Below are 24,713 nucleotides of genomic sequence, written 5' to 3'. Positions count from 1 at the left end.
ACCAACAAAGCACCCCCACACCATCACACCACCTCCATGCTTCATGGTGGGAACCACACATGCGGTGATCATCAGTTCACCTACTCTGCGTCTCTCAAAGACACGGCGGTTGGAACCAAAAATCTCAAATTTGGACTCATCAGACCAAAGGACAGATTTTCAACAGTCTAATTGCTCGTGTTTCTTGGCCCAAGCAAGTCTCTTCTTCTTATTGGTGTCCTTTAGTAGTGGTTTCTTTGCAGCAATTAGACCATGAAGGCCTGATTCAAGCAGTCTCCTTTGAACACTTGATGTTGAGATGTGTCTGTTACTTGAACTCTGTGAAGCATTTATTTGGGCTGCAAATTCTGAGGCTGGTAATTCTAATGAACTTATCCTCTGCAGCAGAGGTGACTCTGGATCTTCCATTCCTGTGGCGGTCCTCATGAGAGCCAGTTTCATCATAGCGCTAGATGGTTTTTGAGACTGCACTTGAAGAAACTTTCAAAGTTCTTGAAATGTTCTGCATTGACTGACCTTTATGTCTTAAAGTAATGATGGACTTTTGTTTCTCTTTGCGTATTGTAGCTGTTCTTGCCGTAATATGGACTTGGTCTTTTACCAAATAGGGCTATCTTCTGTATATCACCCCTACCTTGTCACAACACAACTGATTGGCTCAAATGCATTAAGAAGGAAAGAAATTCCACAAATTAACTTTTAAGAAGGCACACCGGTTAATTGAAATGCATTCCAGGTGACTACTTCATGAAGCTGGTTGACAGAATGCCAAGAGTGTGCAAAGCTCTCATCAAGGCAACGGTTGGCTACTTTGTAGATTCTCAAATATAAAATATATTTAGATATGTTTAACAATTTTTTGGTTATTACATGATTCCATATGTTATTTCATCGTTTTGATGTCTTCACTATTATTCTACAATGTAGAAAATAGTACAAATAAAGAAAAACCCTGGAATGAGTAGGTGTCCAAACTTTTGACAGGTAGTGTATGTTGAAATATAGCTTTTTTTCTGGCTTGGCTTCCCCGGTGATTTTACTCACGCACCGCTACTGAGCTGTAGTCATTACAGACAACATGAGAACATTGCTTGAGGAAAATCTCAAACATCTCTAACATTTGCATGATGTGGGACACAACACTTACAGAAATCCACCCAGAAATGTGACTTTGACATTGATATTGAAATTCATATATGAAGAAAACTATAGGCTACAATACTGTACCATTTCTGCCAAAGAATGTCTTGAGCACTCTGGGGCATTCTCTAGAGACTGTCTCTCCAACCTCTGCACGGCCCCAACATGCTATGTTATCCCAGATAGCTTTGCATCCCGCTCCTGTCAAGAGATTAGACAGCAGAGTTTTAATATAAATACAATGATTCAAGACAGTTGTTTGTTTGTCTCATATTTGTGAAATTTGTAGTTGCCTACCTCATGCAACAATTTCCCAAAGCAAATCTACTTTGTCATAGGGGATTCAAGACCATACCCTCACCCTACAAGTTGTTCATTATGGATAGCATCATACTGTAGCAGTATTGAATATGATAAATGCCTCACATACATAGTGTATGCACAGCGTACAGCGCACTAGGCTCTTTCAGAATGAATGATAGTCCATTAGGCTACTGGTACTATGAAACTCTATGATAGATTCTCCGTGTGGGGGTGAAGTGGCTAAATGTGTGAATCTATTTGTCTCACCAATGTCAGGAGGAAGGCCAAGGCTAAGAAAGCCTTTCTCTGAAACTTGACTCCTGAAATATTTTGTTATTAATTAAACTAAAAGGTGTACAAAGGAAAATGGCATACAAAGGAAAATGGCATACAAAGGAAAAGTCCACAAAATACGATATTTAGGTGTTTCTTTCATTAGTCCACTTTTGAGACAGTCCCAAAATGTTTTGCATGTCAGCAGTCAAGTTTTCAAGATATTGGACATTCAAGAAGCAAAGTGTCACTTGCCACATCTTAGTTGTAAAAATGGAGCGCTTAGCCTTAGCTCAGTAAAACATAGCTCCGCTCCCTTCCAGAGATAGAGACAGCAGAGAAAGCCTCCATCTGTAAACAACATAGCTAGCTCTATAAAAAGAAAGCTATTAACATCAGATAGAATTAATTAAATTAAAACACATTGTGAAAAGCGGACAAAGAAATACATATTCACAATGTGACCCACATAAGTATCTCTTCACTCTCTTAGTGGTATAATATGTGTCTCTCGGTGTCTCAAATGGCACCCTACTCCATTTATCGTGCATAGGGCTCTGGTGATATTATTTCAAGTGCAGCTCCTGCTTTATGGTATCTCCATACCTGTGATACAGTGTCTGACAATGGCAGTGCAGTACCACACTATAAGATACAAATGTTGAGCATATTGCCACCCACAGTGATTACTGGCGCTAACAAACACCGATTTTTTTATCCTAAATGTTGCATAATCATATTAGGCTAGTGCAACTGATGCATGAAAACCCTGCTCCCTTTAATGTTGACCTGGATGCTCTCTATGCTTTCGAAGCACAGTTGACTTAATTGGTAAGAACATGGCGCTAGCAACGTCAGGGTTGTGGGTTCGATTCCCGCTGGGGCCACCCATACGCAAATGTATGCACTCACTGATGAAAGTCGCTTTGAATAAGGTGTCTGCTAGACAGCGAATATTAAATGAATATTACACAAACACAGGCTCAGAAACATACACATTGTTTTTTTGTCGGGACTCAGGAGAAAGCCAAAGACTGAGTGTCTTGTCTTTGATAGCGTACACTAATTCCCTTGACAATTAACCTTATTTCTCTACCCAATTAGTTGAATTTATGTAGCACAGCCTTGGCTATAACTCACAGTAAAGTTTCAACATAGTAAGTCGGCAGCATGGTGGGGCTTGCAGGCATAACATTTTGTAGAATAATCATAGGCATGAGTTGTAGAACCTTCAACATGTTCAACATTTACTTCGAGATAGTTAAAGTGCAAGCTATTCAGATTTTAAATGGAAAGTGACAATACATCAAAGTTTGTGGCGAGTGACCTAAAAATCGATGTAAAAAAAATGATCTTGCACCATTCACCAAAATATGCAGTCTGTTTCCATTCCCGGAATATTCAAAAATCTATTCACAAGCCATGGTTTATCTTAACTGTCAGATGAGGAGATAAATGTGAAATCAAAATATGCCGTGATGGTGTCACCTTTGGATGCATTTGAAGATTCTTGTTCCCTCAGCTTCACAAGACATTCCTCCTGGTCTTTCTCAAGCTCCACAAGGAAGTTACATGTTGGATGTCTTCCACTCACCTAATTAAAAAGAAATTCAATGTTTGATTAACTTGAATTAACTCATCCTTAGATGTTAGTATTTTAATAGGTCAGTTGTGTAGTAGAAAGAAAGGTGTACAGTAATTACATTCATGCACATTCATATTCTGAATTCAATGAATTATTCATAGGACATCGTATCTTATAGGCTACAGAATAGCAGGCAAAGACCAGTGAACAAGACATTAATCCAGCTGGCGTGCCGCGGGACAAATCTGGCCGGGGGCATAAAAATGTCAGCAAATCAGCTCCAAGTGATTTTCATTTTGGGAATCTGTTCGAAGGTATTCCGACGCATAATAGAGAGAGATTTCGTGATTGTATACAAACGTAAGCAAGGTTTGAAATGATTATGTTTCAGTCAAATATTATATCTGTTTGGGCTATTTGCGGTCTACAAATGATTTGTAATTATTTTCCGACCCCCCTGACCATCCACTCAGCCCGCGGCTGAATCTAGTGGATGATCCCTGATCTACAGTATCAGGTATCATGTTTAAGATGCTTTGACACTGTATCTTGTTTTAAATTGTAAAAAAATCATGGCATCTGAGCACTGAATTTCCACCTTCCTAACTACATGCGAAGTTGAGACAGGGAATAAATGAATTAAATAATGAGTAGGTTTACTGGAGGGGAAAGATTCCCATAGTATTACAGATAGAATCAAATGGATGTGATTTTTTCCATTTTAAATAAAGTAAATGGAGAGATGGATAGAAAAACCAACATAATGGCCTCCCGAGTGGCGCAACGGTCTACAGACCCGGGTTTGATCCCAGGCTGTGTCACAACCGGCCGTGACCGGGAGTCCCATAGGGCGACTCAAAATTGACCCAGCGTCATCCGGGTTAGGGGAGGGTTTGTGTCATCAGTTGAACGGTGTTCCCTCCGACACATTGGTGCAGCTGGCTTCCGGGTTAAACGGGCTGGTGTTAAAGAATGTATATTGGCGGGTCATGTTTTGGGGGGGCGTATGACTCGACCCCGAGCCTGTTGGGGAGTTTCAGCGATGAGACAAGATCGTAATTGAAATTCTGAGAAAGAAGGGGATAAAAAATAATAACCAATGTATTTACACATCATGAATTTGCACTCTAAATATTCTGTGTAGGTTGGTGGTTATGGGATATAGGGTAGTAGAGAATTCCTCGACAAACACCTTCAGCACCCTAAATGGGAACTGTATACATTCCCTAAATCCCTAAAGGGTTTCAGACGTCTGTGTGAGAGAGTGTGTGAGTATGTTACCGGCGTGTTAGTCTCTTCAGGAGGAGTCAAGTGCAATACAAAGGTGATGATGGACTGAGTGTGAAGAACATAATAGTCAAACTGGTCAGAGTGCTGCAGGAAGAGAGTGGCTTAAAACAAACTGTATGTCAGAATTAACTTTTGTTTCACGTTAGTCTTTTTCTGCTAAACACACCCAATCCCTGCCAGGAGAAACAAGTGGCATGTGACAGAAAGGGTGAGAGCCACACAGTGTGACACAGAAAGCGTGCCTCAGGGGGAACACACACACACACACACAGTACGGCATCAGGCAGCAATGTCTATAAAAAGGCTACAGAAGCGTTAACAAACAATCGGGGGCACCAAGTGGAAGAGACCTCGCACTGGGTCATTGGGCCCTTAATGCTTTATCCCAAATGGCACCTTATGCCCAACTTTTGATAGTACACTATATGGGGAATATGGGTCCATTTGGGACACAAATAATGACTGATGTGACCCCCGGCCTCTGTTAAGGCAAACACACATACTGTATCTACACTGACAGTCCAAAACACATCCAAAGAAACTATATCGCACTGTGGAACTGACTGGCAACTGGTCCTTCTAATCGTGTCCCAAATGGTACCCTATTCCCTACATGGTGCACTACTTTTGCCCAGAGCCTTAAGGACCCTGACCAAAAGTAGTGCACTACAAAGGGAATAGGATGCCATCTCCTTTCTCTCCTCTCCCTTCAGGCCGAGAGAAACCATAAAATCAGTGTTTTCATTTTAAACAGAATGTTTCCCCTGGCAAGCTAGGATGGGCACTGAGGACACTGCTACCTTTCGTGAGTATGCGGTCTCGTGTGAGCAGAAATAATCACTCTGACTTGGGACTCTCACAGCGTTGCCCAAAATGGAAGAGATTGCCAGGTCAGTGGCTGGGGCATGCATCTCTGTGAGAGTTAGTGACTCACTCCTAGCATGCTAAAGGGCCTTTTAAATGAGGCTGCACTCAGCACTCAACCACTAATTACTGGTTTCACCCAGCGTCAACTCGGCTGTCACTACTAATGTGTGTGGCCTTAGTTATGTTAATGCAGCAATCCTATCTATTTTTTGCTAAACCAAATGTATTTTTTTAAACGCTTCTTTGCTAAACCAAATTGTGGCAGACAGACATATTCATTGAAAGGCCATTGGCGTTGTAGGATATTGCTATGATTAATTTCTAGTATTCTGCCAGAGAAAGGAGATGCAGAGTAGATACATTCCAAATGTAATATATCTTAGTAAATGCAACTCAACGCAGACTTTCAGGCTAAAATGTGAAAGTCTAAACTTCTAATATTACTACTGTGTATCCCACAGCTGATTTTGTAACTAATGTTAAAAACACAAACACTGGGGACACACAGTAAGTCTCTGTAGCTTTTTATTTGATTATCCTTTATCCAATATTGTTATGATTCGAATTGCAGTATAATATGATTCATACAATAATATCAAATAAAACCCTAATGTTTACCTCTTTCCCCTAACTGTCACGACTTCTGCCGAAGTCGGTTCCTCTCCTTATTCGGGCGGTGTTCGGCGGTCGACGTCACCGGTCTTTTAGCCATCGCCGATCCATTTTTCATGTTCCATTTGTTTTGTCTTGTTTTCACACTCACCTGGTTTCAATTCCCTAATTACATGTTGTATATTTTCCCTCTGTTTCCCCCATGTCCTTGTCGGGAATTGTTTATTGTAAGTACTTGTACTATGTGTTACTGATACGCTACGGGTTTTGTACCCATGTGTTTGTTATTTTGTATGCCATTAGTTTTATATATTAAACTGCTCCGGCTATTCACCAAGTTCTGCTCTCCTACGTTTGACTTCCCTGCCACCAGTTACGCACCCCTTACACTAACAGATAAACTGTTTTAAACAGGATCACTGGACACAGATTTATCTGTCTATAACCAGATGGACTTGTGAACCCAGGACTGGTATATAATATATGCCATTTAGTAGACGCTTTTATCCAAAGCGACTTACAGTCATGCATGCATTTTACGTATCACTAACCCACTTCCCACATACCATATTCAATCTGTTATAATTTGATGAAAGGCAGTGACTAGACTTTACTATTTTCAGGGCCAGCTTAACAAACAGGCACGCAGAGCACGTGCCCCTACCTCCAGGGGTCCCCCAACCAAATGTTTTTTTCGGGGGTTGTGGGCCCCATGGAGGTCGGGGGACCCTCAGATAGCAATATGATAGCAAATTAGCTATAGTCGCAGAAAACTAGCTTTAAAAATTCTACATTTTCTCTCAGCATCACGGCAAAATGTGAACAATGGCATGAGATGAGCGATAAAACAGCCCATTTTTCTCTCAATCACAGCAAAAAGTGTAGAATAGCATTATAAAAGTGCACATTTTTTCAACATAAATTGTCTTGAAATGCAGGAAGTTAGCTGTTTTCCTGGAAAAAAAATCCCTCATCAATGAGATAACAGGGCACTGACTATTGAATGAGACAGAATTACTTTGTGTGCGATGGATCCAATGTACTTTATACTTGGAAGTCAAGGACATATCATTGCAATAAGCAACCACTTCAATGTCATATACAGGTTAATTGCGCATATGAGGCAGCTGTTGATCTTGATCTGTTGATTGAGGTACAAGATAATTATGAGTTTTTGCTAATGACCTGAAAAGAGTCCACTTGGAAATGAAAAGAGAAGGCCTATTACCAAATCTGATTTGGCAACAGCCTTCCCTGTAGCTCAGTTGGTAGAGCATGGTGTTTGCAACACCAGGGTTGTGGGTTTGATTCCCACGGGGGGCCAGCACAGAAAAAAAAATGTATGATATGTATGAAATTATATGAAATGTATGCATTCACTACTGTAAGTCGCGCTGGATAAGAGTGTCTGCTAAATGACTAAAATGTAACAGTCTCTGTAGATGCCTACAGACAGTGCATACAAATTATGCTCAGATAGGTATTTCTGTACAGTACAATATGTCCTTATTTTCATGTATTACAAAGGAAGCACTGCGTTGTATTAAACATTAATACCTACTGTATAGACAGGCTATATTATTTATTTAACCTTTATTTAAGTCATTTTTTTTTATTTACAATGACAGCCTACCCCAGACCAATTGTGTGCCACCCTATGGGACTCACAGTCACAGCTGGATGTGATACAGCCTGGATTTGAACCAGTGACTGTAGTGACACCTCTTGCACTGAGATGCAGTGCCTTAGACCGCTGCGCCACTCGGGAGCCCAAGAGCTTATCGAGAGCTTCCATACTTGGCTCAACATACAGTGCTTAAGTATTTCTAAGACATTACTCTACTGTAGACAGATGGGGTGTACACACAAAATAGGTATAGCTAGACAGACTCCATCTCTTATCTAGAGGTTCTGAAACTTTCCTCAAGTTTGTTCCTGCTTAGTAAATACATTTATTGAATTCATCGTATTAAGTATATTGAATTCAATGTATTTCTACTTGTCTACTTGTTCTACTTGTCAAAATTGTCAGTAGCTACTGAAATTGTTGAATCTCTGTAACCCATATTAATATGGGATAAATTAAGGATTATTCGCTCTGCTCTGCTCACATCTGGTTGATGGAGAAGAAAAGTTAATACACATCAAATATTTAACCTATTTTGAGAGAAGGGGTTCATTTGCCCTGGCAAAAAGTCCTCTAGCACTTTCATGATACAGTACAGTTTCTTTCCCATTTTGCCCTAATTGCATCAAGCATATTGGCACCATACCAAACCAACAGTGATTGGGCACATAGGCTGTGTTTACACAGCCAGCCCAATTCTGATATTTTTTCCACTAATTGGTCTTTTCACATCAGATCTTTTTCAGAGCTACTCTGATTCATGAAAAGACCAATTAGGAAACATGAAACATAACATAATACAGAACATTAATAGACAAGAACAGCTCAAGGACAGAACTACATATAATTTAAAAACGGCACACATATCAATACATACACACAATATCTAGGTCAAATACGGGAGAGACGTGATGCCTTGAGGTGTTGCTTAATCTGTTTTTTGAAACTAGGTTTGCTGTTTATTTGAGCAATGTGAGATGGAAGGGAGCTCCATGTAATAATAGCTCTATATAATACTGTACACTTTCTTGAATTTGTTCTGTATTTGGGGACTGTGAAAAGACCCCTGGTGGCATGTCTGGTGGGGTAAGTGTGTGTCAGAGCTGTGTGTAAATTGACTATGCAAACAATTTTGAATTTTCAGCACATTAATGTTTCTTCTAAAAAGAAGAAGTGATGCAGTCAGTCTCTCCTCAAGTCTTAGCCAAGAGAGACTAGCATGCATAGTATTTATATTATGATTACGATGAAGAGCAAGACCTGCCACTCTGTTCTGGGCCAGCTGCAGCTTAATTGGGTCTTTCTTTGCAGCACTTGATCACATGACAGGACAATAATCAAGATAAGACAAAACTAGAGTCTGCAGGACTTGCTTTTTGGAGTGTGGTGTCAAAAAAGAGGAGTAACTCTTTATTATGGACAGACCTCTCACCATCATTACAACTATTGAATCTATATGTTTTTACCATTGCAGTTTACAATATAAGGTAACACCAAGTAATTTAGTCTCCTCAACTTGTTCAACAGCCATACCATTCATTACCAGATTCAGCTGAGGTCTAGAGCTTAGGGAAGGATTTGTAGCAAATACAATGCTCTTAGTTTTAGAGATGTTCAGGACCAGATTATTACTGGCCACCCATTCCAAAACTGACTGCAACTCCTTGTTAAGGGTTTCAGTGACTTCATTAGCTGTGGTTTCTGACATGCATATGGTTGAATCATCAGCATACATGGACACACAGGCTTAGTTTAATGCCAGTGTTAGAACCAGTAAATGACTTTGGCTTCCCTCCAGGCCTGAGGACAAAGACATTCCTCAAGGCTTTGATATGACAGATAGGAGTGGCTATAGAGTCAGCTACCATCCAAGTTGTCAATGCCAGGAGGTTTGTCATTATTGATCAATATCAGTCATTTTTCCACCTCTCCCACACTAACTTTACAGAATTCCAACATGCAATGCTTTTCGTTCATTATTCATTTTTTTATGCATGAGTATGATGGCTCACTGTTCATTGTTGGCATTTCCTGCCTAATTTTGCCCACTTTGCCAATGAAGTAATCATTAAAATAATTGGCAACATCAAATGGTTTTGTGATTAATAAGCCATTTGATTCGATTAAAGATTGAGTTGAATTCATCTTTCTGCCCATAATTTAAAGTACTCCAAAGTTTTTTTTCCATCATTCTTTATATCATTGATCTTGGCTTAATACATAATACAGTTTCTTATTCTTTTTGTTGAGTTTAGTCATATCATTTCTCAACTTGCATTAAGTCAGATGTGCAGCCAGATTCCTTTTGCCCCAACTCTTTCAACCATACAGTTTTTCAATTCCTCATCAATCCATGGAGCCGTAACTGTTCTAACAGACCATTTCTTAACAGGTACATGGTTATCAATGATTGGAAGAAGCAATTTAATAAATTCATCAAGTGCAGCTTCTGGATGCTCCTTATTAGTCACATCAGACCAACAAATATTTTTTAAATCATCCACATAAGAGTCACAGCAAAATCATTTGTATGATCTCTTATACACTATTTTAGGCCCAGCTTTTGTAACTTTTGCTTTCCGGGCAGTGGTGTGTATTCATGGATGCCAAGGGAAGCCAGGCTTCCCCAAATATTTCACCAATAAATAAATACCATTAATTTCTCTTAGTCTCTCTCTTTGTTTTCATAATTTTCCGTCTATTCGCAAGTGGCTGAAATCATCTGAGCAAGGGAAACAGCGCCCGTCTGTCTCAGTATGGGAACCCATGTATCTGATACAGTCTGGACCAAAAGAATATAACTTGTTGCCGCTGTAGCATTTGATTGATTGATGCCAGCAAGCATTTGGCTCCCCATGATAAAACATTTTATAAAATAATTAGCTGAACTCAACTGTGAGTTGTCCCGGTGCAGCAAAATGCCCCCCAAAGGAGGCCAGTTTGGATTTGGCTTCAGACCAATCAAATTACTTCCTTCGCAAAACGTCATTTTCAGAAAAAAAAGTTTCTGGTCTGCTTGTGTTGATGTCCTAGAGTAGCTAGCCTGCTACCTTTCCTAAGCCATGGATGGAGATTGGGATTTGGACTTGTGTTTTTTACTTAATTCTCTGTACAGGCCAACGCCGATTCTGATCTACCTTTAATAACGAAATATGTTGTGCCAATGGCCTGAGATGATTGAAGTTCAATATGTAGCCTAGATGTAGCCTAGTAGGCTCACATAAACAAGCTAGCTAGCTAACATAGCTGGTTCATTGTTGCCCATGTAAGGAAGTCAGGGTAGCAAGCATTTTAGCTATGACAACAAAAACTAAAAAAGTGTACTGTTTGACAGAGCCCGTGGTGACCCGCCATTCAGGGCAGGTGGGGCATAGCCCACCTGTTTAGCATGTTTTGCATGTTATTTTCGCATTAATACGTGTCACATATCAGTTTGCAAACAAGGAAAAAAAGAAAATAATTGAGTTAATAAAGCTGCATACAAACATGGTATTTTTTGCTTTCTTGAGTAAGGCAACTCCAAAATGCTGGTGTTTCAGCCTAGCTCAGTGTTTTCCATGGTGGTGGGGCAGCCAGAGGAAAATATTGAGCGTATGGGTTGGTAATGTTCTCTAGTTGTGCCGTGATTGGCTCAGTGGTCTGTCACTCATGAGGACATTACGTCACCACCAAATCTATGGGGAGAGATCAAAAATTCAAACCCCTTGGGTGCTGCCATAGAATTACATTAGAAGTGGCCATCCAAGAAGCCTCAAAGTCATTGGCCACAGATAAAATTACATCAAATCATGTTATATACAGTGCCTTCGGAAAGTATTCAGACCCTTTGACTTTTCCACATTTTGTTACGTTACAGCTTTATTCTAAAATGTATTTTTTTTTAAATCTCTCAATCTACACATAATGACAAAGCAAAAACTGATTTTTAGAATAAACAAAAAAAATCACATTCACGTAAGTATTTAGACCCTTTACTCAGTACTTTGTTGAAGCACCTTTGGCAGCGATTACAGCCTCGGGTATGACGCGACAAGCTTGGCACACCTGTATTTTGGGAGTTTCACCCATTCTTCTCTGCAGATCCTCTCAAGCACTGTCAGGTTGGATAGGGAGTGTTGCTGCAAAGCTATTTTCAGTTCTCTCCAGAGATAGATCGGGTTCAAGTCTGGGCTCTGGCTGGGCCACTCAAGGATATTCAGAGACTTGTCCAGAAGCCACTCCTGCGTTGTCCTAGCTGTGTGCTTAGGGTCATTGTCTTGTTGGAAGGTAAAACTTCGCCCCAGTCTGAGGTCCTGAGCACTCTGGAGCAGGTTTTCATTTAGGATCTCTCTGTACTTTGCTCTGTTCATCTTTGCCTTGACCCTGACTAGTCTCCCAGTCCATGCCGCTGGAAAACATCCTCAGAGCATGATGCTGCAACCACCATGCTTCACCATAGTGATGGTGCCAGATTTCCTCCAGACGTGACACTTGGCATTCAGGTCAAATAATTCAATCTTGGTTTCATCAGACCAGAGAATTGTGTTTCTCATGGTCTGAGAGTCTTTAGGTGCGTTTTGGCAAACTCCAAGTGGGCTGTCATGTACCTTTTACTGAGGAGTGGCTTCTGTCTGGCCACTCTACCATAAAGGCCTGACTGGTGGAGTGCTGCAGAGATGGTTCTCCTTGTGGAAGGTTCTCCCATCTCCACAGAGGAACTCTAGAGTTCTGTCAGAGTGACCATTGGGTTCTTGGTCATCTCCCTGACCAAGTCCCTTCTCCCCGAATTGCTCAGTTTGGCTGGGTGGCCAGCTCTAGAAAGGGTCTTGGTGGTTCCAAACGTCTTCCATTTAAGAATGATGGAGGCCACTGTGTTCTTGGGGACCTTCAATGCTGCAGAAATGTTTGGGTACCCTTCCCCAGATCTGTGCCTTGACACAATCCTGTCTCAGAGCTCTACGGACAATTCCTTCGACCTCCTGGCTTCGTTTTTGCTCAGACATGCACTGTCAAATGTGGGACCATTTCCAAATCGTGTCCAATCAATTGAATTTACCACAGGTGGACTCCAATCAAGTTTAAGAAACATCTCAAGGATGATCAATGGAAACAGGATGCACCTAAACTCAATTTTGGATCTCATAGAAAAGGGTCTAAATACTTATGTAAATAAGGTATTAATGTTTTTTCTGCTCATCGGCCATTAGACATAAACATTACACAAGTTAGAAATCGCAAATTCAACAATGAGGGGTTTGGAAGGAATCAGTGGCTAACTGCAAGAATTGCTAAGCAATCACGAGCCTGCTATTTAGTGGAGTGGATGTGTTATCCATGTCTGGGTTTAAGAGTCTCTTTTCCAAGCTTAAAAGGATAAACTTTCAACATTGGCCATTCTTTCAATCCAGCATGACTTCTGCCACATTCAAAACAACTGAAAACTCGGAACTGGGAAATCTCAGACTTTAGTGAGTTCAAGACAACTTTGAACTCAGAAAAAAAATTTGCTCTGACTGGGAAAATAAGTTTTGAACAAATTCCAAGTCTAGAGCTCCGACCTGAAGATTACTAACATCATGATTCAACATTGTTTTTTTGTTGCTGTTCCCAGTTGTCTTGAAAGCACAATAAATCCAGAGAATGACAGACTGATGTCAAAGTTTGCCCTCAAAGGACCACCGTGTCACCTTCCTGTTGAAGTGAGCACAGCACAACAATGTGAGTCCAAAAATATATTGTATGCTGATGCATGTAATATGCCAGGGAGATATGTATAATGTAGCTAAGAAAGTAATACTAAGTGTATGTTGTATAGTAAGCTGTTAGTAGCCCATGTGCCTCACCCTAATAATTCAGTCCCTTTTCCACTCATAATTTAGCCTACTGTTCTGACTTGGTGGTGCACATGTAGCCTATAGCCTGTTTTAGAGAAATGTCATCATCGAATATTGTAAGAGCTTTCATTGTCTGCTTATATGCCCCCTTTAGTTATCCTGCAGTTCTGACTTGGTGTACAGGGAGAGTACTGGAAGAACAGCCCATTCTGTCGCTGTGCATTTCAAAAGTGCTGAACAAATAGTTATATTGACTACGTCTGTCCTTGCTCATTAATGTCTTAATCGAAAATACAGATTGCCTCTTCTCTGCTCGTCTTCCTGCTATGCCATAGTTTGTGCATCTCAATTGTCAGTAGGAACCACATTTGTTTAAACAAGTCAGCCATATCAGCTATGTTTTTTTAAAAGGCAGTAAATGAGGCTGAATGAACTGTTTCACTGCCAGACAAGGCTCCGCTGATAGCCATGTGTTGCAGTGGTAAGGTGTTGGGACGGCTGTTGGGACAGCTTTATGTAGGCCCTAACAGTTTGTGGGCACCATTTGTCACCATTATACTCCAATAAATGTATTGTTAATGTTGTGTTGTGTAGTGGCTTTGCTGGCATGCATCAAAAAAAAAAAAAAAAGAGTTTGCCCCACAAAGATTTAAAATCGCCACTGGACAGAGCCATAGACCATTTTGCCAACATGAAGAGAGGAGGATGGCATTGGCGTTCAACTAGTCTACAAATACTGTAGGGTGAGTCAACATTTTTTGCTTTACTTGAGGGTGCACGCACGCACACACACACACAGACACACACACATACAGTTGAAGTCGGAAGTTTACATACACCTTAGCCAAATACATATAAACTCAGTTTTTCACAATCCCTGACATTTAGTCCAAGTAAAAATTCCGTCTTAGGTCAGTTAGGATCACCACTTTATATTTAAGAATGTGAAATGTCAGAATAATAGTAGAGAGAATTATTTTTTTCAGATTTTATTTCTTTCATCACATTCCCAGTGGGTCAGAAGTTTACATACACTCAATTTGTATTTGGTAGCATTGCCTTTGTTTAACTTGGGTCAAATGTTTCAGGCAGCCTTCCACAAGCTTCTCACAATAAGTTGGGTGAATTTTGGCCCATTCCTCTTGACAGAGCTGGTGTAACCGAGTCAGGTTTGTAGGCCTCCTTGCTCGCACACGCTTTTTCATTTCTGCCCACACATTTTCTAATTCCGTCTTAGGTCAGTTAGGATCACCACTTTATATTTAAGAATGTGAAATGTCAGAATAATAGTAGAGAGAATTATTTTTTTCAGATTTTATTTCTTTCATCACATTCCCAGTGGGTCAGAAGTTTACATACACTCAATTTCTATTTGGTAGCATTGCCTTTGTTTAACTTGGGTCAAATGTTTCAGGCAGCCTTCCACAAGCTTCTCACAATAAGTTGGGTGAATTTTGGCCCATTCCTCTTGACAGAGCTGGTGTAACCGAGTCAGGTTTGTAGGCCTCCTTGCTCGCACACGCTTTTTCAGTTCTGCCCACACATTTTCTATAGGATTGAGGTCAGGGCTTTGTGATGGCCATTCCAATACCTTGACTTTGTTGTCCTTAAGCCATTTTGCCACAACCTTTGAAGTATGCTTGGGGTCATTGTCCACTTGGAAGACCCATTTGCAACCAAGCTTTAACTTCCTGACTGATGTCTTGAGATGTTGCTTCAATATATCCACATAAATTTCCATCCTCATGAAACAATCTATTTTGTGAAGTCCACCATGTCCCTCCTGCAGCAAAGCAGCCCCACAACATGATGCTGCCACCCCCGTGCTTCACGGTTGGGATGGTGTTCTTCGGCTTGCAAGCTTCCCCCTTTTTCCTCCAAACATAACGATGGTCATTATGGCCAAACAGTTCTATTTTTGTTTCATCAGACCAGAGGACATTTCTCCAAAAAGTACAATCTTTGTCCCCATGTGCAGTTGTAAACTGTTTTGGAGCAGTTCCTTGCTGAGCGGCCTTTCAGGTTATGTCGATAAAGGACTCGTTTACTTGTGAATATACATACTTTTGTACCTGTTTCCTCCAGCATCTTCACACGGTCCTTTGTTGTTGTTCTGGGATTGATTTGCACTTTTTGCACCAAAGTACATTTATCTGTAGGAGACAGAACACGTCTCCTTCCTGAGCGGTATGACGGCTGCGTGGTCCCATGGTGTTTATACTTGCATACTATTGTTTGTACAGATGAACGTGGTACCTTCAGGCATTTGGAAATTGCTCCCAAGGATGAACCAGGCTTGTGGAGGTCTACAATTGTTTTTCTGAGGTCTTGGCTGATTTCTTTTGATTTTCCCATGATGTCAAGCAAAGAGGCACTGAGTTTGACGGTAGGCCTTGAAATACATCAACAGGTACACCTCCAATTGATTCAAATTATGTCAATTAGCCTATCAGGAGCTTCTAAAGCATGACATAATTTTCTGGAATTTTCCAAGCTGTTTAAAAGGCACAGTCAACTTAATGTATGGCTTTTTTAATGGCTTGGCTTCCTTTGTGATTTTACCCACACCCGCTACTGTTTCCTGGATATAGCCCCTTTGTGATCACTGCACCAATGGGTACGGATACAGCTTTAGAACAAAGTTCTACAGTATTAGTAAAAATGTGATCAATACATGTGGATGATCTTGTCCCTGTAGTGTCTGTAAACACCATGGTAGGTTGATAAATGACCTGAACCAGATTGTAGGCAGTGAGATGCTTCCTCTTGAACAGACAGATATTCAGGTCCCCAAGATAGTAGACATCTGTGTTTGCGATACATATACTATCAAGCATTTCACACACATTTTTATTTTTTACCTTTATTTAACTAGGCAAGTCAGTTAAGAACAAATTCTTATTTTCAATGACGGCCTAGGAACAATGACAGCCTAGGAACGGCCCTGCCTTGTTGAGGGGAAGAACGACAGATTCGTACCTTGTCAGCTCGGGGATTCGAACTTGCAACCTTTTGGTTACTAGCCCAACGATCTAACCACTAGGCTACCCTGCCACCCCACATTACTTAGATACTGACTGTTAGCACTTGGTGGCCTATAGCAACACCCCAAAATAATAGGTTTTAGATGAGTCAGGTGAACCTGCAACCACAGCACTTCAATAACACTTGACATGAGATCTTCCTAAGCATTACAGGGATATGGCTCTGAACATATAGAGCAACACCTCCCCAATAAGCATTCCTGACTCTTCTATAGATGGTATATCCTTGTATTGCTACTGCTGTATCATCAAACGAATTATCTAAGTCTCAGAAATGGCTAATATATAAATGTTATCTAATGTTTGCAAGTTATTGGTTTCTTTAACCTTATTTCTAAGGCTACATACACTGCTCAAAAAAATAAAGGGAAGACTTAAACATCACAATGTAACTCCAAGTCAATCACACTTCTGTGAAATCAAACTGTCCACTTAGGAAGCAACACTGATTGACAATAAAGTTCACATGCTGTTGTGCAAATGGAATAGACAACAGGTGGAAATTATAGGCAATTAGCAAGACACCCCCAATAAAGGAGTGGTTCTGCAGGTGGTGACCACAGACCACTTCTCAGTTCCTATGCTTCCTGGCTGATGTTTTGGTCACTTTTGAATGCTGGCGGTGCTTTCACTCTAGTGGTAGCATGAGACGGAGTCTACAACCCACACAAGTGGCTCAGGTAGTGCAGCTCATCCAGGATGGCACATCAATGCGAGCTGTGGCAAGAAGGTTTGCTGTGTCTGTCAGCGTAGTGTCCAGAGCATGGAGGCGCTTCCAGGAGACAGGCCAGTACATCAGGAGACGTGGAGGAGGCTGTAGGAGGGCAACAACCCAGCAACAGGAGGAGCACTGCCAGAGCCCTGCAAAATGACCTCCAGCAGGCCACAAATGTGCATGTGTCTGCTCAAACGGTCAGAAACAGACTCCATGAGGGTGGTATGAGGGCCCGACGTCCACAGGTGGGCGTTGTGCTTACAGCCCAACACCGTGCAGGATGTTTGGCATTTGCCAGAGAAGACCAAGATTGGCAAATTCGCCACTGGCGCCCTGTGCTCGTCACAGATGAAAGCAGGTTCACACTGAGCACATGTGACAGACGTGACAGAGTCTGGAGACGCCGTGGAGAACGTTCTGCTGCCTGCAACATCCTCCAGCATGACCGGTTTGGCGGTGGGTCAGTCATGGTGTGGGGTGGCATTTCTTTGGGGGGGCCGCACAGCCCTCCATGTGCTCGCCAGTGGTAGCCTGGCTGTGCTTTGGCAAAGTGGGTGGCGTTATATCCTGCCTGTTTGGCCCTGTCCGGGGGTATCATCGGATGGGGCCACAGTGTCTTCTGATCCCTCCTGTCTCAGCCTCCAGTATTTATGCTGCAGTAGTTTATGTGTCGGGGGGCTAGGGTCAGTCTGTTACATCTGGAGTATTTCTCTTGTCTTATCCGGTGTCCTGTGTGTATTTAAATATGCTCTCTCTAATTCTCTCTTTCTCTCTTTCTGTCTTTCTCTCGGAGGACCTGAGCCCTAGGACCATGCCTCAGGACTACCTGGTATGATGACTCCTTGCTGTCCCCAGTCCACCTGGCCGTGCTGCTGCTCCAGTTTCAACTGTTCTGCCTGCGGCTATGGAACCCTGACCTGTTCACCGGACGTGCTTGTTGCACCCTCGACAACTACTATGATTATTATTATTTGACCATGCTGGTCATTTATGAACATTTTAACATTTTAACATTTTGACCATGTTCTGTTATAATATCCACCCTGCACAGCCAGAAGAGGACTGGCCACCCCTCATAGCCTGGTTCCTCTCTAGGTTTCTTCCTAGGTTTTTGGCCTTTCTAGGGAGTTTTTCCTAGGGAGTTTTTCCTAGCCACCGTGCTTCTTTCACATGCTTTGCTTGCTGTTTGGGGTTTTAAGCTGGGTTTCTGTACAGCACTTTGAGAATATCAGCTGATGTACGAAGGGCTATATAAAAATAAATTTGATTTGATTTGATTAGCCTGACTGCCATTAGGTACCGAGATGAGATCCTCAGACCCCTTGTGAGACCATATGCTGGTGCGGTTGGCCCTGGATTCCTCCTAATGCAACACAATGCTAGACCTCATGTGGCTGGAGTGTGTCAGCAGTTCCTGCAAGAGGAAGGCATTGATGCTATGGACTGGCCCGCCCGTTCCCCAGACCTGAATCCAATTGAGCACATCTGGGACATCATGTCTCGCTCCATCCACCAACGCCACGTTGCACCACAGATTGTCCAGGAGTTGGCAGATGCTTTAGTCCAGGTCTGGGAGGAGATCCCTCAGGAGACCATGTGCCACCTCATCAGGAGCATGCCCAGGCATTGTAGGGAGGTCATACAGGCACGTGGTGGCCACACACACTACTGAGCCTCATTTTGATTTGTTTTAAGGACATTACATCAAAGTTGGATCAGCCTGTAGTGTGGTTTTCCACTTTAATTTTGAGTGTGACTCCAAATCCAGACCTCCATGGGTTGATAAATTGGATTTCCATTGATTATTTTTGTGTGATTTTGTTGTCAGCACATTCAACTATGTAAAGAAAAAAGTATTTAATAAGATTATTTCATTCATTCAGATCTAGGATGTGTTATTTTGGTGTTCCCTTTATTTTTTTGAGCAGTGTATATTAATATGGGCTATTTCCAGCCCTTTCCTGGGTAGCTCCTCTGAGATAAACATAGTCTGGAGCGTTTCAGGTGACCCATATTATTTGTGCCTCCAAACAATTTAAAAATCGAAGTCTGTAACTATAAAAGTCTGTAAGACCATGCAGACAGTAGAGTCAGACAGTCCTATTTAACACATTTTTCAGAGGTCAACAACATCCTGTGTGAAAGGCATTCTATCATAGAGTTGCATATAGAATCTGTTTGGGTTCTACTTTCCACATTGTTGCAGAATATTGTTTAAAAAAGCTGTATTTCACTCTCACATGAGTTAAATCATTACATCAGAATTCACTGCATCATAGCTCACACCGAACGGCTGTTATATCTTGTTCTGATGGGTATAAGCTTATTATATGCACTATAGGACCAGGCCTCCATTCACACCTGTGAACCGTTTACTCTGCCACACATTGGGGGCACAGACAACATAAGCACAGCAATGGGTAAATTCAGAGCATCCGGTGAGGGGAAGATGATGAGGATGATATTTAGCGAAAATATGAAATGACTTAGACTATCATTTGCCCTGCAAAGAGCACTCCAATGACAGCTTTATGGAAAAATGAAATCTTGATGCTTTGAATAGCACAACCCTATTCATTACTGCTACAGCTGTAGGATCTTAATGTGATCACCCTGTTGTAGAACTTTCCTGCAGTGCAGGAATTGTAAAAGTTGTAGTCTATTTGAGGTTTAAAAAGGCTTCTGACGTTTGGAATTTCCACTGACATTTTTTACTTGATTTTCTCTTATGAAAAATGTATCAACCCCTATAAAAATGGATATTAATTAGACTCCACATAATAATTAAAATGTGCTGTTGTTGCAGGATTATTTTCCTGCTGTAGCAAACTGGCTCAAATTAAGATCATACATCTGCGTGTGTTTATACCATATCGCTTTGGACTGTGAAAAATGCTGCATGTTTAAATCAAGAGTTGAACTTCTGTAAACTGCAGAGAGCAAATTGGTGTAATAAACTAGAGTAAACAAGTAGAACATTGTACACTAGGCTACCCTATATGGCCAAAACCCTCTTCTTACCAAATCCATCAATCATAATGCCACACATTTGTTAGTTTATATTTTCAAGCAATAGAAAGCTCTTCTCTTCATCCTTGTGCACATTTTATCATCATGCATAGGCCTAACACAAAACGAAATATACAATAAAAGTACTGTTGTAGTACTTACCACTGACAGACACGTTGATAAAGACAGAATAAAAACAATCAAACTTCTCATATTTAATTCGTTGGTCACCTGTCGGACTTCATTGATGAGAGGTCACAATCCCATTCAAGTGACTAAAAGGGTTTTATGAAGAAGGAAAAAAATCCAATATTCCAAGTTAAAAAGAATTAAAACCAACTATGAAGTTAGATGAAGGAATGAACCTTGAAAGGCTTTGATTTGCCAAATCCAAATACTTGATAAAGAGAGAGGGAGAAACAAGCACTGCTTGGTTGTCCGCGCGCACTGTTTTGGCATCACTTGGCACTTCGTCTGGTCTTTGGGAAAAAATCACAGGTCTGCAGCAGCCGTGTCAAATATTACATTGAAAGCTTTAGTAAGTCCCGAATCACCGAACTGAGGCTCAAATGCAGAAATTCCGTTTCCCTGAAGCCATCGAACCAGAGTACCATCTGCACGTACGGGGCAATTGTGTGCTGGTAGGCTACAGCAGCACTGGCGTCCGTGGAGGGATGCTTTCTCCTTATGAACTTTGAAATGACTGAAGCCTGCTCTGTGCTGTTACGCAAGTCAAAAAACCCGTGAATTATATTGACCTATTGGAGCACATGTTATGCTATTACCGTGTTAGTATGGAGGGTGATCCGTGCCATTTCGAAAATGCTTAAGTGCTCAATTGAAATGTAAAATGATAAATGCTTTTATATGTTCATATCAGTATGCATGATTCATGACAATGAAATCAATTGAAAATGGCTAATTGAATATTGGAAATGGTTCATGGAAATTCTAAATTAAAATGGGAAATGGAAAACAGAAAATGGCAAATGGTTAACAGAAAATGGTAAAACGAATGTGCAAAGTGAAATGGAAACTGGCTGTTTCCATATTCAAATTGCCCAATTTAGCATTTTGTCTTTTTATTCTAAAAGTTTATTTAAATTGCTTCCTGGAGGCGTGAACCAGAGAGCAACAGGACACCACCATGCAGTGATACATCCCATGTGCATTGATTTTAGACTAGTGTAACTGACGTGTTTCAAACCTGGTGTCCTGTACACCAGAAGAACATTTTAGCCTGCCAAGCCAAAACCTAGGCAATTTAGCTTGGGGAGCTAATGCAATTTGTCTGGTCCCTGGCAAAGTTACTCAACATTAGGCAAAGTTACTCATCACATGGTCACAAATCACTTCTTCCTGGTTACTTGTTCGCATGATGAGTAACCTTGCCTGATACCTGAAGAGTTGCATTGGCTATAGGCTTTGGTTTAGCGGGCTAATGTGCTCTTCTGATGTGCAGAATAGCCTTGTTTGAACCCTGTCAGTCATATTTGTTTCATGGCTCAGATGGGTCTCTGTGAGGAAGAGGAGGTCAAAAGATGGTGAATTGTAACTGAGGTGGTTCAGTTACCACACATGTATGATGAGTAGGCCCTACCTTGTCTGAGACCTGAAGAGTTGCATTGGCTCCGTGAATCAATTGCTAGGCTTCAGTTTAACAGGCCTATGCTTTTCTGGTACACAGGAGACCTGTTTACACTAGTCTAAAATCAATGTACAGAGAGCCCGCCATGGCTAGGATGTACTATTACATAGGGGTGTGTTGCTCTCTTGGTTCACGCCTCCAAGAAGCAATTTGTATACACTTTTGAAAATGAGAAAATGCTTAATTGGGTAGTTGGAAAATGAAAACAGACACTTTAAATTTCATTTTGCACATTGCATTTACAATTTTCTGTTTACCATTTGGCTTTTCAATGAACTATTTTCCATTTTCATTTTAACTTTGCAATTTAATTGTGGCATGACTCATGCACACTAATATGAAAAGAAAAATGCATTTATCATTTTCCCATTCCTATTTAGCATTTAAGGCAATGCATTTTCAAACTGGCACTGCTAACCCTCCATATGCCAGATCATGTGAGAATAAAATTTGATATTTTCAAATGTAAAAGTCATCATGTTTGTTCACAGAGGGGGATGCATTTCATAGCGTCGATGAAATTCATCCCCATATTTTGCAATCGATTCCACTCCACAGAGGCAGATGAGTGTTCTGTTTGTATGACCTGGACTAATCTCTAATATGATTGGTTTGACCCAGGTAGAGAACCTGGATATCAGAAGATGTCGGCACACATTTTCTCCAGTGGTAAAGGATGCAGTACAAAAGGGAGGTTATTTCATTTGAAGACTTGTCAACAGTCAGCACAACTAGACACCAGGGGGACATTTCAGTCATTTCACAACTTTGTTTCTTTGAAGTGGAGCACTTTTCATTGAAAAACTCCAGAAGAGCGGAACAGGTAGACGAGACACTAACCTTACATCGGTCACCCTAAAAAAAGGAATCCTAAATGCCTGACCAACCACCTTGCATTGGTTGAATTTGAAGACTTTGTTGGCATTCGATTCGACGCTCTAATTTAAACACCTGTCTGTCAATTACATGGGGACTCTGGAATGTCTCCATTAACTGTGCTGTATTTGTAATGTCCGAAATAGTTTCACCCCCCCCCCCCCCCCCGCACACACAAAAAGACAAGATGTGAGCATGAAAGAGAACATTCAATCCACTAAAGGTTAGCCAGTCTGTAACCCACTGAAGGCTCTAACATAGAACTACACAAATCCCCCAAACGTTGTGTGTTATCTAATGTTCATTTCATGCACGTAATTAAGCACTTATAAGTTATAATCACAGGAGGCCCAAAAAGTAAGATAGAGTAAGTTCAGTAAGTGGAGTCAAATAAATGAGTTCAAAAAGTTGGGACCATTCGGAGAACTCTGCTGTTATTCTGTTGGATGGCATTTCACCACTGAAAAACAAGAAAGAAACAAAATACAAAACCATAAGGAGCTCAATGCCATAATGAGAAATAAATAATTAGTTGTAGTGCTTGATGGGACAACATTAAATCCAAACACCTGTTACTATAACAAAAGCTATTTCTTAACAACATACAGTGGGGTCCAAAATTATTGACAGCCTTAATAAATATGAGCAATAATGACTGTATAAAATAAATAATTTAAATACTGAGGTATATTGAATGATCCAAAACATTTTGAAATTGTATTATTTTATAGGCCTACTACTAAAATTGCTCAGACAAAGAGATTTTGTTTAACAATAAATGTTTTTGGTTTTTTTCATAAAGGTAGGGGTCAAAATTATTGACACCCCTAAAGATTCTTAAAAATTACTTGTTGGATGCATTTGCTGTTAGTTTTGGTTTTTCAGATAATTTTGGGCCAAATAGAAATGAGTGGTTAAACATGTATTGTGTCATTTCGGAGTTACTTGTATTGTAAATAAAAACATATGTTTCTAAACACTTCTACGTTAATGTGGATTCTACCATGATTATAGATAATCCTGAATGAATCGTGAATAATGATGAGTGAAGAAGTTACAGAGGCTCAATGATCATACTCCCAAGACATACTAACCTCCCCTGTTATTGGTGAGAGATTAGCATGTCTACGGGGTATGATCTTTGAAAAAATATTACTTGTTTAACAAAATCTCTCTGAGCAATTGTATTAGTATAAACTCATAATTTACCCATTTATTTATTTTGTATACAATGTAGCTCAGTATTTGAATGATTTATTTATACAGTCATTATTGCTTATCTTTATCAAGGGTGTCAATAATTTTGGACCCCACTGTAAAAAACTGCATTTTACTCAAATAACCCTTCTTTAAAGGAGGAAAACTTGACCCATTTATGGAAGTGATATCTTCCCCTGGGAAGAGAGGCAGCTCATGGAACATTGATCCTTTCCTCTCTGCACCATCTGGTGTCATGGCTGGAAGGAGTTCTTCACTGTCTTCCCTTGTTCCTAAAGTTGAACACTTTCCCCCAAATCTAAGGACTTTTTCTCAAATCTGTGTCTGAGTGCTGTTTTAGTGGTCCTGAGACAAAAATACTATGGCTTTAGACTAAACCTTTTGTAGACTTGTCATTGTCATTTCATTTATATCACATTACTGTAATGTATTTTGTTGCTTTGCATTATTCATTGCCTTGAAAAGCTTTCTCAGTTAGTTCAACAATATCTTCCCGTGATGAGGTACAGTGTATGAACATATTCACCTCTCCAAAATGTACTTAAAATAACTTCAGGTTTCTAGACTAAACATTCGAATTAACCCTCGTCCAAGTCAGGCAAACTTCCAATTCAGACTCCTCCCTCCTCTCATTTTAGAATGTATCCATTTTATATCAAGCTACCATTTACATAGAAGCTGTATACTATTCTC

General features: G+C 40.7%; 1 protein-coding gene across 1 annotated transcript in view; it reads right to left on the bottom strand.

Moving 5' to 3' along the window:
* LOC106599477 (vasoactive intestinal polypeptide receptor 2) overlaps positions 1 to 21,088 on the bottom strand; it is a 45,629-nt gene extending 24,541 nt beyond the window's left edge. The window contains exons 1-3 of the mRNA XM_014190730.3: positions 20,441 to 21,088; positions 3,205 to 3,310; positions 1,228 to 1,341 (exon numbers count right to left, since the gene is read on the bottom strand). Of these exons, the coding sequence (XP_014046205.1) occupies positions 1,228 to 1,341; positions 3,205 to 3,310; positions 20,441 to 20,491 (271 nt within the window). The 5' untranslated portion in view covers positions 20,492 to 21,088. The remainder of the gene's footprint in view (positions 1 to 1,227; positions 1,342 to 3,204; positions 3,311 to 20,440) is intronic.
* Between the last annotated feature and the right edge of the window lie 3,625 nt (positions 21,089 to 24,713).

The sequence above is a fragment of the Salmo salar genome, chromosome 03, assembly GCF_965601325.2.
Source record: "Salmo salar chromosome 03, fSalSal1, whole genome shotgun sequence".
Taxonomy (NCBI): domain Eukaryota; kingdom Metazoa; phylum Chordata; class Actinopteri; order Salmoniformes; family Salmonidae; genus Salmo; species Salmo salar.
Note: the sequence above shows the minus strand (reverse complement) of the source record. Positions and strands in the feature narration are given on the sequence as shown.